Genomic DNA, 16,441 nt, shown 5'->3' with positions numbered 1-16,441 from the left:
CCCCACACAGGGAGTTCCAGATCATTCTGAGCTAGCTACGGAAACCCTGGCTCCAGGGGATACAAGCACACATCAGCAGACACAGTGGCTGTGCTGTGAGTTCATGTTGGAATGCAGTGGGAAAACAAGTTATAAATGAAGGTGACAGGACAGGAGAGGTCAGACTAAGGAGTTTGGGCGTTATCTGACTGGTCATGCAACTCTGAGTCATTAAAGTAATACTGGAAATAAGAATAAACAGTATTGCTAAAAAATGTTCATTAATATGATTCTAGTACTCAGAACATGAAGCAGGAGGATCTCAAGTTTGAGCCAAGCCTGTGCTACATACCAAAATCCTGTCTGAAAGTTCAAAAAATATTCATTGATAGAAAAATCTCTAGAAAAGTGCTATATGATCCATCTCATTCAGTATTTGGCTAAATGGCTAAATAAAAATGAAAGAGAGTTATATATTTAAGTTTTGAAATTATATTAGTCATAGAGAAATATACATGGCAATTTATATGAAAAAAGACTTAGTAGACTTTATGGGTCACCATTTAATAAGTGAACTAAACTTAGATCGGTATTGCTTTCGGATCTGAGTAGCTATACCTTCTATGTAGACCTAGCTATGTTTATGTGTATGTTTATGTAGTGATTAATATCAGAATTTATCAAACATTGTTAATTCAGTTGAAGATAATATGAATAAGAGTTATAAAAGTAGGGATTTTAGTCTAGACATTATAAGAATCTGTAGCAATTAAAATGGATCCTGTAACAATCTTTCTTTCATTCTGTAAACACTTATTAACAACCTAGTTTAGGCCAGACATCGATACATCCTGGATAAAAAGTGCTTAACTCTTGTTTTCAGCTACTACATCAATAGAGTTGTACAAGTGAGTTTAGCCCTCCAAAAGGAGAACAGACATAATAGGTAGAGAGCCCATCTTGGATGCCATACTAATGATAGTTATGAGCAGTGAAGTTCTGGTGACTAGTAAAGAGTGTGTTTTTTAATAACCAGGCAACATGTTAGTAATTCTGACCGTCTGACTGGTTACACTCAATTTCCCTCAAGTACTTATTATATCTTAAGAAATTTACTACCATTGAAACTCAGGAAAAAAACAAATCCACAAGATAGGGTGTAGTAGCTCACACCTTCAGTCCCAGCACTAGGAGGCAGGGGCTGGTAGATGGAGCTCTGTGAGTTCAAGGCCAGCCTGCTCTACATAGTGAATTCCAGGTCAGCTAAGGCTACATAGTGAGACCCTACTTCAACTACCCCCCTGCAAAAAAAAAAGCCACAAAATAATAGTGTATCCTTTAGAAAATAGCATATAACGAGTTTTTAATGTGTCTGGGTTTGTATTACCATTTCATAATACTTAGCTTTGGATTGAAACTATCATTTCTTTCTCCTTTTTTTGCAGTGTTGAAGATGTGGTAGGGAACAGGGAGGGAAATCTTTATGTTCTGTCTTTTTACTGGTTTAATGTTTAAATTATGCTATTTAAAACTTTAAAATACCCTTATGATTTAAAATAAAACATTCTGCATAATAACTCCTCTAACTCTTCTAAACTTAGACTTACGATGAATTCATTAAGAAAACTGAAGGTGAGCTTAGCCAAGATTTGGACACATCACCAACATCCAAACTTCAAATTAAAACTCTCTCCTCTGTTTCTGAAAAACCCAAAATCAAGCCCCACCCACTACACAGGTAGGAACTTAACTTACATGTATTCTGCTTTATTTGAGAACGAAAAAGGAAAGAGTTTTAGTAGGAGTTATCTTTTAAGTGACAGTAAGTTATACAAGTAAAAATACTGTTGTTTATAACAAATATAAAGTGTTGCATATGATAAGTACAAATTAAATGCATAAGGTACAGATTGGCAATGTGTGTTTTTAACCTGCAGCCTGGTGGGTGCAGTGGAATAGTATCTCAGCATTGGTGGTAGTAGCAGGAGAATTAGTGGTAGATCTTTTGAAAAACAAGGCAATGTTTTAGAAGGCAAAGATATCTGTAACCTTTAACTCTATAACCTCATGTCAAAAAAAAAATAAGCTTGATAAAATATATAATACCAAAAACTATTTGCAAAGTATATTTATTATAACACCCTTTGTGTTTATCGTAATATCTATTTATAGTCATAAGACATTGGAAATAATCTTTAATTCCAAAAATGAGTAAAATATCTCAGTAGATTATGGTTCTATTCAGGTAATAGAATATTGTACACCCAGTAAAACATATAGAAGACACAGGTAGCAGTAGTAGAATATATGTTATACTAGATTACAAAGTCAAGTTATAACATCTAAATGGTTTGGACAGTGGGTAAGAGGCCAGTGAGTACAGCTGAGAAACAAGGAAATGTGAAAGAGAAGAGCATTCGTGCATGATGAAGAGAGAGCCAGTGGGCAGACCATAAAAGGTAAATGTGATAGGGTATTGCTGGAGTCAGGAGAGACTGGAAAGTTAAGCAAAAGCCACCGTAAAAGCTTTGTATTCACTTATTTTACTGTGAGAAGATGTGGGCCTTTAAAGCTGTTTTTAAAGTATTTGGAGGGCTAGGACAGCTTAGTGGTAGAACACTTGCCTACCACGCACAAGACTCTGTGTTTTAACTACTACTGAAACTCAGGAAAAAAACAAACCCACAAGATAGGGTGTGGTAGCTCACGCCTTCAGTCCCAGCACTAGGAGGCAGGGGCTGGTAGATGGAGCTCTGTGAGTTCAAGACCAGCCTGCTCTACATAGTGAATTCCAGGTTAGCTAAGGCTTCATAACGAGACCCTACTTCAGCTGTGTGTTTTTAACCTGCATTGATATAAGAAAATAGGAACAAACCAAATGCTTTTCTGAGTATGGTATTGCCTGCCTGTAATCCCAACACTCAAGAGGTTAAGGACCATGAGTTCTAGACCAATCTAGGCTACATATTGTTAGATTACCCTGGTATACATAGTGCAATTCTATGTATTATCCAGCCTCCAACCCCCCACCCCCACCCCCCGGGAGCTTAGAGAGATGGCTCAGCACCTAGGAGCACTGGCTGCTCTTCCAGGGGACCCTGTTCAAATCCCAGCACTCACATGGCAGCAAACAGCAGTCTCTACACCCAGTACCAGGGGATCTGATGCCCTCTTCTGGCCTCTGCAGGCATTGCATGCACACTGTACACAGGCATACATGTAGGCCAAACACCCAAATATATTCATTCATATATATATATATATTAAGAAAGACGGAAAGGGAAAAAGAAAGAAAAGAAAACAAGGGCTAGAGAAATGGTTCCGTAATTAAGAACACATACTGCTCCTGTAGAGGACCCAGGTTCAGTTCCCAGCACCCACATTGGATGGCTCACAACCATCTGTAACTCCAGTTCCAGGAAGCTCCAGTGCCTCTGTCTTCTTTGGACACCTACATTTATGTAGACACACCTACACACAGACACCTACACACAGACACCTACACACAGACACCTACACACAGAGACACAGAATTGAAAATAATTTTTACAATGTTTTAAAAAGAAAGCGAGGTGAGACAGCTCAGCTAGCAAAGCAGTTGTCATGCAAATCTAACAACTTGAGTTTGACCCCTGACCCCAGAGAACAGTGGGAGCAGAGAATCAGTTCAGCAGAGTGTCCTCTGACCTCCACGCACGGACCCCGGTACTGCACATACTAACACCTCCAAGATAGTAAGAGTCGGTAAATAAAATGGGAAGGAAATTGTTGAGGCTGGAGAGGTGGCTCAGTGATTTCGAGCACTTGGCTGCTCTTGCAGAGGACTGAGACTGGATTCCCAGCACCCACCAAAACTCCAGTTTCAGAGTATGTGCCTAGGGTGAACAAGACTGGCTTCATCCTTATCTCTTCAGAACAAGAGAGACTCTGTGTGTGTGTGTGTGTGTGTGTGTGTGTGTGTGTGTGTGTGTGTGTGTGTGTGTGTGTGAGAGAGAGAGAGAGAGAGAGAGAGAGAGAGAGAGAGAGAGAGAAATGTGTGTGAGAAAGAAATGTGTGTGTGTGTATGTGTAAGAGAGAGAATGTATGTGAGAGATTATGTGTGTGAGAGAGAATGTGAGTGTGTGTGTATAAGGGAGAGTGTGTGTGTGTGAGAGAGAGAGAGAGAGAAGGAACATGTGTGTGTGTGATTTTGGGTTTTAATGGTTGAGGCATACATACAAAACAAGGAAAGGAAAATAAAAGGCATACTTCTTGCCCTCAGATAGCAGGAGGAAAAGAAGTTGAGTGGTTATAAATCTAGATGAATTTGTAGGTAGAAAGGCTAGGTAGTGTGGCCTGGTGCCTGGTGATCTCTACTGTTCTCGTGGAGTTCATCCACAGAGAGTGACAAGGGCCAGAAACAGGCTTGTGTTTCTGTGTAAGGTGGCAGCTGTTTGAAGCACCTCCGCAGAGAAGAGGGAAGGCTTGTCTAAGAATGTCCACTTATTGTCAGGTATTGTAGTATCCACGGTATAGTTCATCTTGTTAATACTCTTTCCACTTCAGATCTGAAACAGCGAAAACATGGAAATCCATTCCAGAGTCAGAGCGCTCCAGAGGCTCCTTGGCATCCATTGCTGAACATGTTGGTATGTGCCTGAAAGAGCCAAGTCATGTGGACGTAGTTGAAGGCCCACAGAATTCCACCTCTACAGAAGTGAATTTCTGGGGGCTACAGAGCTGGCTCAGCAGTCAAGAGCATGTAATGGTTTCCCAGAGGACCCACATTAGGGCCCAGCACTCATCTCAGACTGGTTATAACCGCCGCTAACTCTGGCTGCAGAGGCCCTTAACTCCCTCTGGACTCCACAAGCACCCACACACATGTGACAGACAGACAGACAACCTTGTTAATGTATAGAAGTTCATTTCCTCAGTGATTGTGCATTTTTATTACTTGCATTTAATCTTGCTCTTAGTTCTCTGACAGGGTCTGATTGTTGCTTACTTTGATTGGGAACTGGGGCTCAAGTCATCCTTTCACCTTAGACTCCCAAGTGCAAGGACTTTGGGGACTTTGGTCTCAGCACTCAGTTCTTTTTAAATCAGTTCTTATTGTCCCACATTTCTGATAAAAAGTGAGGCATGAAAACCAAATAGCTGCATGCTATTAATGTCTCTAAATTCCTCCCTAATCAGATTGTGTATCTATTACATGATAAATGATTATAGTTTTATTGTTCAGTTTAACTCAAAGATAACACTTATTAGAAAATTATTGCTGAAAACAAAATGTTGGAAACTAAACTGAGGCAAATAAAAACTGCCTTCCTACCACTAATGATAAAGTGGAGATTTGAATAAAAAACCTAATTCCTGATTTGTTAGCTCATTATATCATACTTTCTTCTTGGTTTGCCACTTTAGCCCTAGATTTGCAGATAGAGTAATCTTACATTCTCATATCTCTCTCTCTCTCTGCCGCCCCTGTCTCCCTCCCTCCCTCATTCTCTCTTTCACATACACACACACATCAGAGAACTTAGGAAAATTCATTAAATTCTGTAAAAATGTTATTGTGTGTGTGGGTGGGTGTTTTACCTACATGTCTGCACCACATGTGTGCCTGGTGCCTGAGGAGGCCAGAAGAGGACATCAGATCCCCTGGAACTTGAAAGTTGCCATGTAGGTACTGGGAAATGAACCTGGGTCTTCTGCAAAAACAGCAAGTTCTCCTAACTGCTGAACCATCTCTCTAGCACCAAAAATTTACTTTTTAAAAGAATAATAGAAGTGTACCCCACCCCATGTTTGTCTTCTTAAAAACTGTACATTCTCTATACAGCCTGTTTTCCCATGGTTTGAAACTATCATATTAAGCATGGTATCATAAACTTAGTCCCTGTCACTTTATAAATTATTCCAAACTTGAAAATTTTAATTTTCTATTTATTCTCAATATAGTATTGAAAATACTGTTGTTGTTGTTTTTGTTTTTCAAGACAGGCTTTCTCCATGTAGTTTTGGTGCCTGTCCTGGATCTTGCTCTGTAGACCAGACTGGCCTGGAACTCACAGAGATCCGCCTGCCTCTGCCTCCTAGTGCTGGGATTAAAGGCGTGCGCCACCACCACCCGGCTATAGTATATGTGTGTGTGTGTGTGTGTGTGTGTGTGTGTTTAAAGAAGAAAAACTTACTGGATAACCAAAATAAGTCATGTTTATTGACCAGAGTTTTTCTTAACTGAGATTTGGCTTTTATTTAAATTTTGGGTCTCAGATTTGAAAGACTAAATAATTTTATGTGATTTTTTTTCTTTAAGATTCTTCATTATCATGTTCTGAGAGAGCCCTATCGGAAAAATCATTCTCTGCATATGCAAAGAGAGTGGTTGAGTTGGACAGTCAGATAGAAGAACACTTGCAGGCCTCATCTCCAGTTCTGTCTTCGAGAAAAACCCGGACAGAATCTGGAGACTCTCTCAGAAGTGCACCTTCATTACCTCCTCCTAAGGAATTAAGTGCACCTAATAGGATCTATGATCTGTCAGAGGCTAAGGCTGAAGAGGCTAGTCAAAAGTCAGAAATCCAAGAAATAGAATACACACAACTGGAGAAGAGCAAGACCGAAGATGCCTGTTCTGGGCAGTCGGAGAGACCTGAAGGCTTGCTGAGACTAGACCTGACCTCTGAAATCCCTTCAAAGAAAGAGCTGCCTTCCGACTCTACAAAGATTCAGAAAGATACAGCTAAATCAACCACTGAAATTTTTCATGAAAAAAAGGAAGTATTGAAAGAGAGTCAGTCTGATCAAAGTATAGATCATAGTCAAGACATCCAGTCAGCAAGAGATATCCATGAGCAAAAAGGCAGAGAGAAAGGGGACCCGGCCTCGTCAGGACACCTTCATGCTCCTAAAGAGTCATCTTATTCTGAAGATTTTGAAGTGTCTTCTTTCAAGAAAGGAATTTCTGCTGAAGAGATTAACAAAGATGACTCCGAGGTGTCCTCATCGTCTCTCAGGAAAGACTCACCGTCCTATAGAGAGAAGTCCCAGCCGACGAGGAGCTGTAGAAGTCGAGCGTCTGGGTTTGGTAGTGATGATGAAATCAGTGAGTGCCTAAGTGAAAAGAGCCTTTCCATCCATAGCAGTGTCCACTCAGAAAGGCTGCTGGAACTCAAGTCCCCTACTGAGCTGATGAAAAGTGAGGAGCGCAGTGATGTGGGACATGAACACGGCCTTCCTGCCTCCCTTTCCCTGGCTGCAGTTCCTGCTGCAGATGAGCTACTGGACTTCCACATTGGGGATAGGGTGTTAATAGGCAATGTTCAGCCAGGCACTCTTCGATTCAAAGGTGAGACTAACTTTGCTAAAGGATTTTGGGCTGGAGTAGAACTGGATAAACCTGAAGGAAATAACAATGGAACATATGATGGCATTGTATATTTTGTATGCAAAGACAAGCATGGTATTTTTGCTCCTCCTCAAAAAATATCTCACATTCTAGAAAACTTTAATGACTACATAGACATAAATGAAGATGAAGAATCTTATTCTGATGAACATTATCAATACTATAATCAAGAGCAGAAAGATATAAAATGTCTAAAAGACAAAGAAGACGATGTAGCCGAATATTTTTGTGAGAAATCGCTACCTAGTATGCATAATCTAGAAGCCTCAGTGGATACAGATAGAAGCCTTAACATAGAAACAGACAACGAACTGGACATTTCTGGGGTCCTAGAAGCCCATGTTCACCAACAGTCTTCAGTAGATCCCCTGATTGCTGGTAAGGAGAGCAAAGCCCTTGATTCGGGCGTCACAGAAAATGTTCCCGATGCTGCAGGTGCTATTCCAGACAGCATGGCTTCTGAAGAGTCAAAGCTACAACAGCTTGCAGAGAAGGAAGAGAACTCCTATTCCCAAGTTTCAGAAAAGCCTTCTACCCCACTTCTGGATCTTTTAACAAGAGAAAAAAACCAATTAGAAGCTCAGCTGAAGTCATCAATAAGTGTAGAAAAAAAGTCAAAGCAACAACTAGAAACAGTCAGCTTACTGGCAGACAGTTTACTAAAAGATTTTGTGACAGACACAGTCAGTCAACTACAACAAATCAAAAAGGCTAGGAATGAGAAAATCCAGCTTAGCAATCAGGAGTTTCTTGACCAAAAGGAAGTACTGCCCCAAGATCCAACCCAAAATATTGAGGAACAACCACCCAGTGTTCCGAGTTGCTTTTTAAGATCTGAATTGGAAGAAGAAAAAGAAGAGCTCTCTTCTCCAGACATGTGTCCCAGACCTGTGAGTATTTTATCTAGAGGAGAGTCTGATTGCCTTTTATTCTGTGGCTTGAGGTGGACATATCCCCCAACCTGCTGCTTATTAGATATGATCACTATGTTTTTCAAGGACTTGTAGCTCTTTTTCTGTCTGAAGTATAATTGCCCTCTGTTATGTCATGAGTAGTCACTATAGGGTTGTCATGAACACTGTCAGGTGGTGGGATCTGAAACATCTTTTAAACTACTATATTGATGGCCCCTGTAATGGTCCACACATTAGATCTCCTTCCAGATTGTTTGGAACTTTCCAGTGGGGTTCTCAACCCAAGTCTCTCTCACCTATCTATTCAGTTATGGTGCCCTACAGAGATTACCAGTTGTGATGTTGATTTTGATAAAACTGAAATATATCCTCTATGACATAGACTCAGACCATCAGCTTGTTTAGGTTGCCCATGGATAACTAAGGAAAAGTAATGATTTTGTGTAACTTGAGCCAGATAATCACCAAAGGTAAGAATTTTCGTTTCCCATTTCAGAATCCCAGTGATTATCCTTCAGAAATAGAATGATTAATGATATACAAAAGGAAAAAACAAACTAATGAATAAATATTTTATTATAAAATTGAATGATTAGGTTTATATAAGCAGAATAGTGGAAAGAGGATAGTTTTTTTTCTTGTTCATCATTGACCATTGTATTGTACTTTTACATATAGAGATATTAAATACATAAGTAATATATATGATTTGTATTTTATAGTCACTAAATGGTCCTTTATTTGAATGTTTTATTTCTATAGGAAAGCCCAGTGTTTGGTGCCAGTGGGCAAGAAGAGCTAGCTAAGAGACTTGCTGAACTTGAGATCAGCCGCGAGTTCCTGAGCACATTAGATGACCAAGACTGGTTTGATGAAGATTTTGGTTTGAGCTCTTCTCACAAGATCCAAAAGAATAAGGCAGAAGAAACAATTGTACCTCTAATGGCAGAACCTAAGAGAGCACCCCAGAAGCCATGTGAAACATTATTAGCGGTTCCCCACACGGCAGAAGAAGTAGAAAGCCTTGTACATGATGCAGCAGAGGAGCTTTGGAAATGGAAAGAATTAGGCCAGGACCTTCAGAGCCTCAGGATTCCTATGAAACTGCTGGGCTGTGCCAGTCAGGGTCTAGACATAGAAAGCACTAGTAAAAGAGTCTACAAACAGGTAACATACAAAGATCATTGTTCTTGAGTGTCTTGCCTATTTTCTGAAATCTGGATTCTCAGCCATTTTATTACTGTTGCTTTGTGTTTTGTTTGTTTGTTTGTTTCCCTCTGTTAAGGCGGTTTTTGATTTAACAAAAGAGATTTTTGAGGAAATATTTGCTGAGGATCCAAACTTGAATCAGCCTGTCTGGATGAAGCCATGTAGAATCAACTCGAGTTATTTCCGACGTGTGAAAAACCCAAATAACCTTAATGAAATCAAGGTAAGCTGCAAACTATCGATTATCTCCATTGGTTGTTTATTTATACAGGTCTATAAATGACACAGAAGCAGGCCCTTGTCTATATATGCCATATGTGTTTGTTGACTGGGTCCATGAGTAATAGAGGGTGTGATGAAAGGGAACATTGACTCCTGGAATTTCTAGGCCCTGGACAGTCAGGTCCTGCCTGCACACTGGTGCAGTCTATCTGCATAGTCTCCTTACCTCAGCAAGTTTTTGTTGTTGTTCTGTTTTGTTTGGTCCATGCTGACCTTGAACTTTGAGAATCCCAAGTGCTGAGATAATAGCCTCGAGTCACCAGGCCTGACTATCGAAGTTTCCTTTTCAGAGCAGTGCTTCACAGGGTTAATATACATAGAAATCATCTGGGATGCTTGTTAAATGGAGCTTCTGAGGAGGACCCTAAAATTCTACTCTCAATTGTGCAGTTACTAATACTGTTGAGTCCAGTGTTGTTTGTGAGCTGTGAGGTTTAAGAGTTGAGTTTTTCAAGCCGGGCGGTGGTGGCACACGCCTTTAATCCCAGCACTCGGGAGGCAGAGGCAGGCGGATCTCTGTGAGTTCGAGGCCAGCCTGGTCTACAGAGCGAGATCCAGGAAAGGCGCAAAGCTACAAAGAGAAACCCTGTCTCGAAAAAACCAAAAAAAAAAAAAAAAAAAAAAAAAAAAGAGTTGAGTTTTTCAAAGTTAATCATAAAAATCCTTTTAAAAAGATTTTATGCTTGCAGACACCAATTTATTTAGAAGATGTGTTGTGTGGGGTCAGAGGTTGGCAAACTATGGGCCATGGGCCAAATCTAGCCATTAACTTTCACAAATCATCTTTTGTTGAACCACAGCCAGACTAACTTGTGTTTGTTGCTTTCCTACTCTAGCAGTGGAATTAGATAGTTGTGACAAAGACCATGCAACCACAAAGCCTTCCATCTGATCCTTTACAGAAAAGCTTCAGCCTCTGGCTTAAAGTTAGCAGTTTCTCAGAATACACTTGCACCCTCTATCCTTCCACTCATCCACAGTAATAAGCCTCTGAGTGCATTGTGTGCCTGTCTGTAGACGGGAGTAGTGGTTTGAGGCACACATTGGCAGTTTGAGAATCTTGTCCGATGATTCTGATTCATAAATGTATTCTCCTCCTCCACTGAGATCATTGTTGATTGATGGAAACACCTTTAAAAGTAATAAAAAAAATAATAAGACAAGACAATAATATATAGGCCATCATCAACTGCATATCATGTCTACACATTAAGCATAGACTAGATACTGCATACTCATTTTAATATTAAATTTTTTTATTTTTTTGTACTTTAAAAGGATTTTTAAGAATAATTGATTAGATACTGTTAATAGTTAAATTGCCATGCTACAGATGCACATAGTGGCACATGCCTGTAATCTCAGCATGTAGGAGGCTGAGGCAGGAGGATTATGAGGAGTTTGACACTAGCCTGGGCTATAAAGTAATACTCTGTCTCAAAAACCAAAGTAAGGCAAAGAACTTTCCCAGGCCTCTCCTACTGAAGTGTTCTTAGTGTTTTAATGTAATAATTTGAACTTTGGTGTTTGAGATGAGTCTTGGCGCTGTTCTCATACAGCCCTGCTTCCAACTATTGATGTGGGGTTCCCAGTTTAGAGACAGATTTTATGCTGTCTTTACCAGTTTGCTGCCTTCAGGTTAGCTGATGGGTGCTGGAGTGATGACTCAGCTACTCTTGCAAAGGACATAAGTTTAGTTTCTGGCACCCTCTTCTGGTCTCCTACATGAACATGCTCATATAATCACACATGTACGCGTATTTTTCATTAGCTAATGGTGGTTCTTTTAAAACGTCAGCTCTAGCAAGGCGGCAGTGGCGTACAACCTATAATCCCAGCACTCGGGAGGCAGAGCCAGGCAGATCTCTGTGAGTTCAAGGCCAGCCTGGTCTACAGAGCAAGATCCAGGACAGGCACCAAAACTACACAGAGAAACGGTGCCTCGAAACCCCCCTCTCACAAAAAAAAAAAGTCAGCTCTAGAGTAATTTTTCTTTGAGATATAGCATTGGTTTTACTTTTATATGTTCTATAAAAATAAAAATTGTTAAGTGAATAAAATCTGAGTATTTGAGATGTTTTTCCCTCCATATTGCTAAATGGAACTAAATGGAAGAAAATTAGATGGTCTTCTACCAAAAATATTGTATAAGCATAAATCTGTTTCTAGAGTTATGCACGCATGAATCTGAGGATGTCTATATTTATGTTTTCTTTACCCTCTCATTTCAACAGCACTTCATAACAACTGAAGTACTCAAATTGTTTAGTCTTAAGAAGGAGCCCAACCACAAAACAGATTGGCAGAAAATGATGAAATTTGGAAGAAAGAAGAGAGACCGAGTAGACCACATCCTGGTCAGTGCTCACAGCAACACTGTTTTTATTTTGGTCACGTCCTCTTAACTCAAAATGTGGATACAGGTCCAAAGGAAAGTGTGTGTAACTGATCTTGAGTTGATGAGATTGAAACTCAACACCTTCAACTGCTGCCTTCCCACCCCTCAGTTTCAGGAATGGCTTTTTCTGTTCTGTTGAACAAATATATAACTTAGCCAACAGAAATTTGTGGAGATGTTGAGAAGTCAAAACTTAAGTGAACCACAGTTGAAGGTAGCGAAGTAACAGGAAAGCAGTGTGGGTCCTGGAGCCAGACTGCCTGCATTTAACTCTGCCAAGTTTATATAACCCTGTCAAGTCTCATTTCTCCATCTTCAAAGTGAAGGTGACAATATCTACGTACCTGATGGAATTATTAAGAGAATTAAATGTGTATTTATTTTCAGGCATGTGTTGCTTAGGTGGGGATACATTCTTAAACTATACCCTTAGGTAAGTTGTAATCCAAACATGACAGTACCCATACAAACCTAGAAGGTAGAGGTCAGCCATATATATGACTGGATGAAGCTGCTGCTGTACCACTATGGCATACTGTTTTTTAGTAAACTTTTATTTATAAGTGGGAGTACACTTTAAAATAACAATAAAAAGTATAGGCCAAGGTGTATATAAACCAGTAATAGCCATTATCAAGTACAATGCATAATTATAGGCATTGTTTGTTTGTTTGTTTGTTTGTTTTGAGACAGGGTCTCACTGTATTGCCCAGGCTGGCCTCTAACTCAGTTATCCTGTTTCAGCCTTCCAAGTGCTAGAATTACAGGCATGGCCTATATTACTATACTTGTTATATGCTAGCATCATGGCCGTTTTATTTATTGTATCATTATCCCAAACACATGAGTAATGGGTTGGTTAGGATTTTGTGATGGGTACTGTATCACTAGGAGATAGGAATTTTTCAGTTCTCTATGTAGTCTGTCTCTGACCATATGTCTTTATGCAGCATATGACTAAAATTATAAAGGACTCAGAACATTTCGCCCTAAGCAACTCAATAAATATTAGCTATTTTCATTCTGTCTGTTATTATCACCACTGTCCAGAACATTAGCTGTCTCAGAGGATTTATTTGATTTTATGATACATTCGTCTAACTTTAGAAAGTGTTGATCAGGTCTGGGGATATAGCTCCGCTGGTAGAATTCTCTCCTTGCATGCATGAGGCCCTCAGTTTGATTCTTAGCACCAACAACAACAACAAAAAAGAAAAAAAAGAAGAAAGAAAATGTGTATCAAACAAAGAAAAAACAATTCTGTATCTGTTCTTCCCTAAAATGAATGTGAAGCTAATCTTAGAAGACTCAGGTTAGCTCAGATTTAACTCTAAAGTGAATTTCATTTTATTCTAGACTTTTCAGTATTACCTGTATCAACGTTTGAATAATGAAAAAAGTATAATGGTATTGTCTGTCTATCTATCTATCTATCTATCTATCTATCTATCTCTCAAGTGTCTTGTTTACTCAATAAGTATGTGAGAAAGTATTTGTTTAGTCTTTTATTATTCTTTCGCATATTATTTCAGTGGTTCTCAGCCTGTGGGTCTCGACCCCTTTGTTGTCACATATCTATGAAATATTTACATGACAATTCATAACAGTAGCAAAATTGCAATTATGAAGTAGCAACGAAACAATTTTGTGGTTGGGGTCAGCACAACAGGAACTGTACTGACAGGTCAGAGCATTAGGAAGATTGAGAACCACTGCCTTATTTGGTCTTTATAGCCGTTAGATGAGGTAAAAAGAATTCATTGTATACTGTTTGCAAGTGAAGTTTAGGTTGAAAGGAAAGTGGCCATCTAGGAAATAAAAATCAAAGATTTAGCCAACGAATCCTTCCTAGAACTTTACCCTCAAGGTGGTGTATATGTCTAGATTTCTAGAACATTTTAAAATTTGAGACTTAGAATCAAAATTTTGAAACCCTTCACTTCTTAGAAATTAAAGGAAAAACTGTTAAGAGACACTCAGTCAAGGATTGCATTAGGGCTGCTGCGGAAATGACAAGCAAAGAGGCTAGACTCTGCGTCATTGGTTCCAGTTACTTCAGAGCATAGGCCATGGCTTGCAGAGGGTGGTCTTCTAAATTGGGCAATAAAAGCAGACTAGGAAATGTGAAATGTGGAGGCATCAGTGAGAGGAAACCCACATGATGGAGGAGGCATCTAAGGAAGTGACGACATTGGATTGGGATCTTAGAGGACTGAGACAGTAGAGAGAAGAATGATTCAGGGATTGCAAAACTCGGCAACTGGACGGACTGTGCATCAGTTTCACCTGGAACATCAGTCTGATTAGAGAGCTGGGGAGGAGTCACTCTGAGTCAAGCTGGAAAGGTAGTCTTCATCTTGCAGTACTTTTAAAGCATTGTTAAAGACTTTGGATTTTGTTTTTGAAGCAAGGACTTTAAGTAGGGAAAACTTGAAGATTAGATTTATGACTTTAAGAAATCATGGAGGAATACTTGAAATGAGTATGGAGGAAGGGACGGCCACAGGGTATTACAGTGAAAGATGATACTCAAGTGTGTTAAGCAAGATGTCGTAGATAAATATTTTAAGACATGTGAAAGAACTCAGGAAACAGGCACAGGTAGATACCAATGCAGAGATAAACATTTACTATGCAGAACTTCCTGCTAGTTAGGCTCTGACAGCAAAGGTTATGAAGACATTATCTTAATAGCACAAGGAGAAGGTGGTGATTTGGAGCCATCTTCTGGCCCAAACTGATAATCAGAAGTAATAAATTATCTAAGATATGTATAATAAACAGACTGATCTGAAGCCCTTTATGAAGTGTACCAAACTAAGGTACCCCAACAGCAAAGGCTCACATCATGTGCCACAATTTAAACCATTTAAGCAGAGGCATCTCTCTGTTACCATAAAATTCTCAAATACTAAATAAGATGTTTCATTTGAAATTGAATATTATTTTAACCTGAGCAAGGATGGTGTATGTCTGTGTTACAAGAATTGAAGAGATTTTCAGACATAGTGGTACATGCCTGTAATCCTAGCATTCAAGAGACTGAAAGAGGAAGATTGAGAGTTCAAGACTAGCCTGAGCTATGTAGTAAGACCTTCTCTCAAAGAAAACAGAATTCTTTGCTTGTAGTTGGTTGTTTTTTACTCTTTGCCCTTTGGCTCTTTTGGAGGGCCCGCCACCCAGCTCCCAAATCAATACACACCGAGACGTATTCTTACTTATGAATGGCCAGCCTTAACTTGGCTTATTTCTAGCCAGCTTTTCTTAACTTAAATTATCCCCTCTGTCTTTGCCTCTGGGCTTTTACCTTTCTCTATATCTTTTCTTTCGTCCTTATTCTGTGGGTGACTAGGTGGCTGTCCCCTTCTTTTGTCTCTCCTTGATCCCTCTTTCTCTCCTTCTATTTATTCTTTATGCCAGCCCCACCTCTCCTTTCTCCTGCCTTGCTATTGACCATTCAGCTCTTTATTAGACCATCAGGTGTTTTAGACAGACAAAGTAACACAGCTTCACAGAGTTAAACAAATGCAACATAAAGGAATGCAACACATCTCGGCATCATTAAGCCAATATTCAACAGCATAAACGAATGTAACACATCTTAAAATAATACCCCACAACATTTACTTGCTCTTGTATTGTAGAGAGTGGGTCTCACTATAAAGCTCTGAGCTCACTATAAAGGCCTGGAACTCTGTGTAGAGCAGGCTGGCCTTGAACTTAAAGAGGTCTACCCGCCTCTGCCTCCTGCATACAGGGATTAAAGATGTCACTGCACATCTGTCAGAAAAAAGAATTTAAGATATAAATAAGAAATAATAAAATAAAAATATATGAATATCCTCTTTGCTAGTCATATTTTTATATGTGTATAGATTTTTATATGAGTTTGTTCTTACTGTATAATGAAAGGATAGTGTTAATTTCTTGAATTATTAACAAAAAATGCTAAGTAAAATAGTTTTTGTACTATTAGACAATCTAGGATTTATAAAAACTAATGGTTTTACATTTTATAGGAAGATGTAAACCACAAATCATTATTTTAGTACAGAAGAAGAAAGGCTCAAAAATAAGAATTTTTGAAAGCTTGAAATTTTATTATACTCATTTTAGAATTTTAAGCAAATTTTATTATGCTTACTTTAGAAAATTTATAAAGTTCTAATTAATCAAAACTAATATTACCACCTAAATAGCTCAGTATTTCAATGTATGTAGATTTTAAGTTTTTTGTCTTTTGAGACAGGGTTTCTCCATGTAGTT

At 39.1% G+C, this 16,441-nt stretch overlaps 1 protein-coding gene across 6 annotated transcripts in view; it reads left to right on the top strand.

The window, feature by feature from the left end:
* The window catches only part of Cep350 (centrosomal protein 350), a 152,701-nt gene that overhangs the window by 122,302 nt on the left and 13,958 nt on the right, over window positions 1-16,441 (top strand). For all 6 annotated transcript variants that reach the window (XM_052737256.1, XM_052737252.1, XM_052737254.1 and 3 more), the window contains 6 exons: window positions 1,581-1,717; window positions 4,525-4,607; window positions 6,281-8,262; window positions 9,049-9,453; window positions 9,572-9,718; window positions 12,012-12,134. In XM_052737256.1, coding sequence (XP_052593216.1) covers window positions 1,581-1,717; window positions 4,525-4,607; window positions 6,281-8,262; window positions 9,049-9,453; window positions 9,572-9,718; window positions 12,012-12,134 — 2,877 coding nt within the window. The remainder of the gene's footprint in view (window positions 1-1,580; window positions 1,718-4,524; window positions 4,608-6,280; window positions 8,263-9,048; window positions 9,454-9,571; window positions 9,719-12,011; window positions 12,135-16,441) is intronic.

This window comes from Peromyscus californicus, unplaced genomic scaffold (genome assembly GCF_007827085.1).
Source record: "Peromyscus californicus insignis strain IS unplaced genomic scaffold, ASM782708v3 Scaffold_14__1_contigs__length_90479793_seg_2, whole genome shotgun sequence".
Classification (NCBI taxonomy): Eukaryota; Metazoa; Chordata; class Mammalia; order Rodentia; family Cricetidae; genus Peromyscus; species Peromyscus californicus.
Note: the sequence above shows the minus strand (reverse complement) of the source record. Positions and strands in the feature narration are given on the sequence as shown.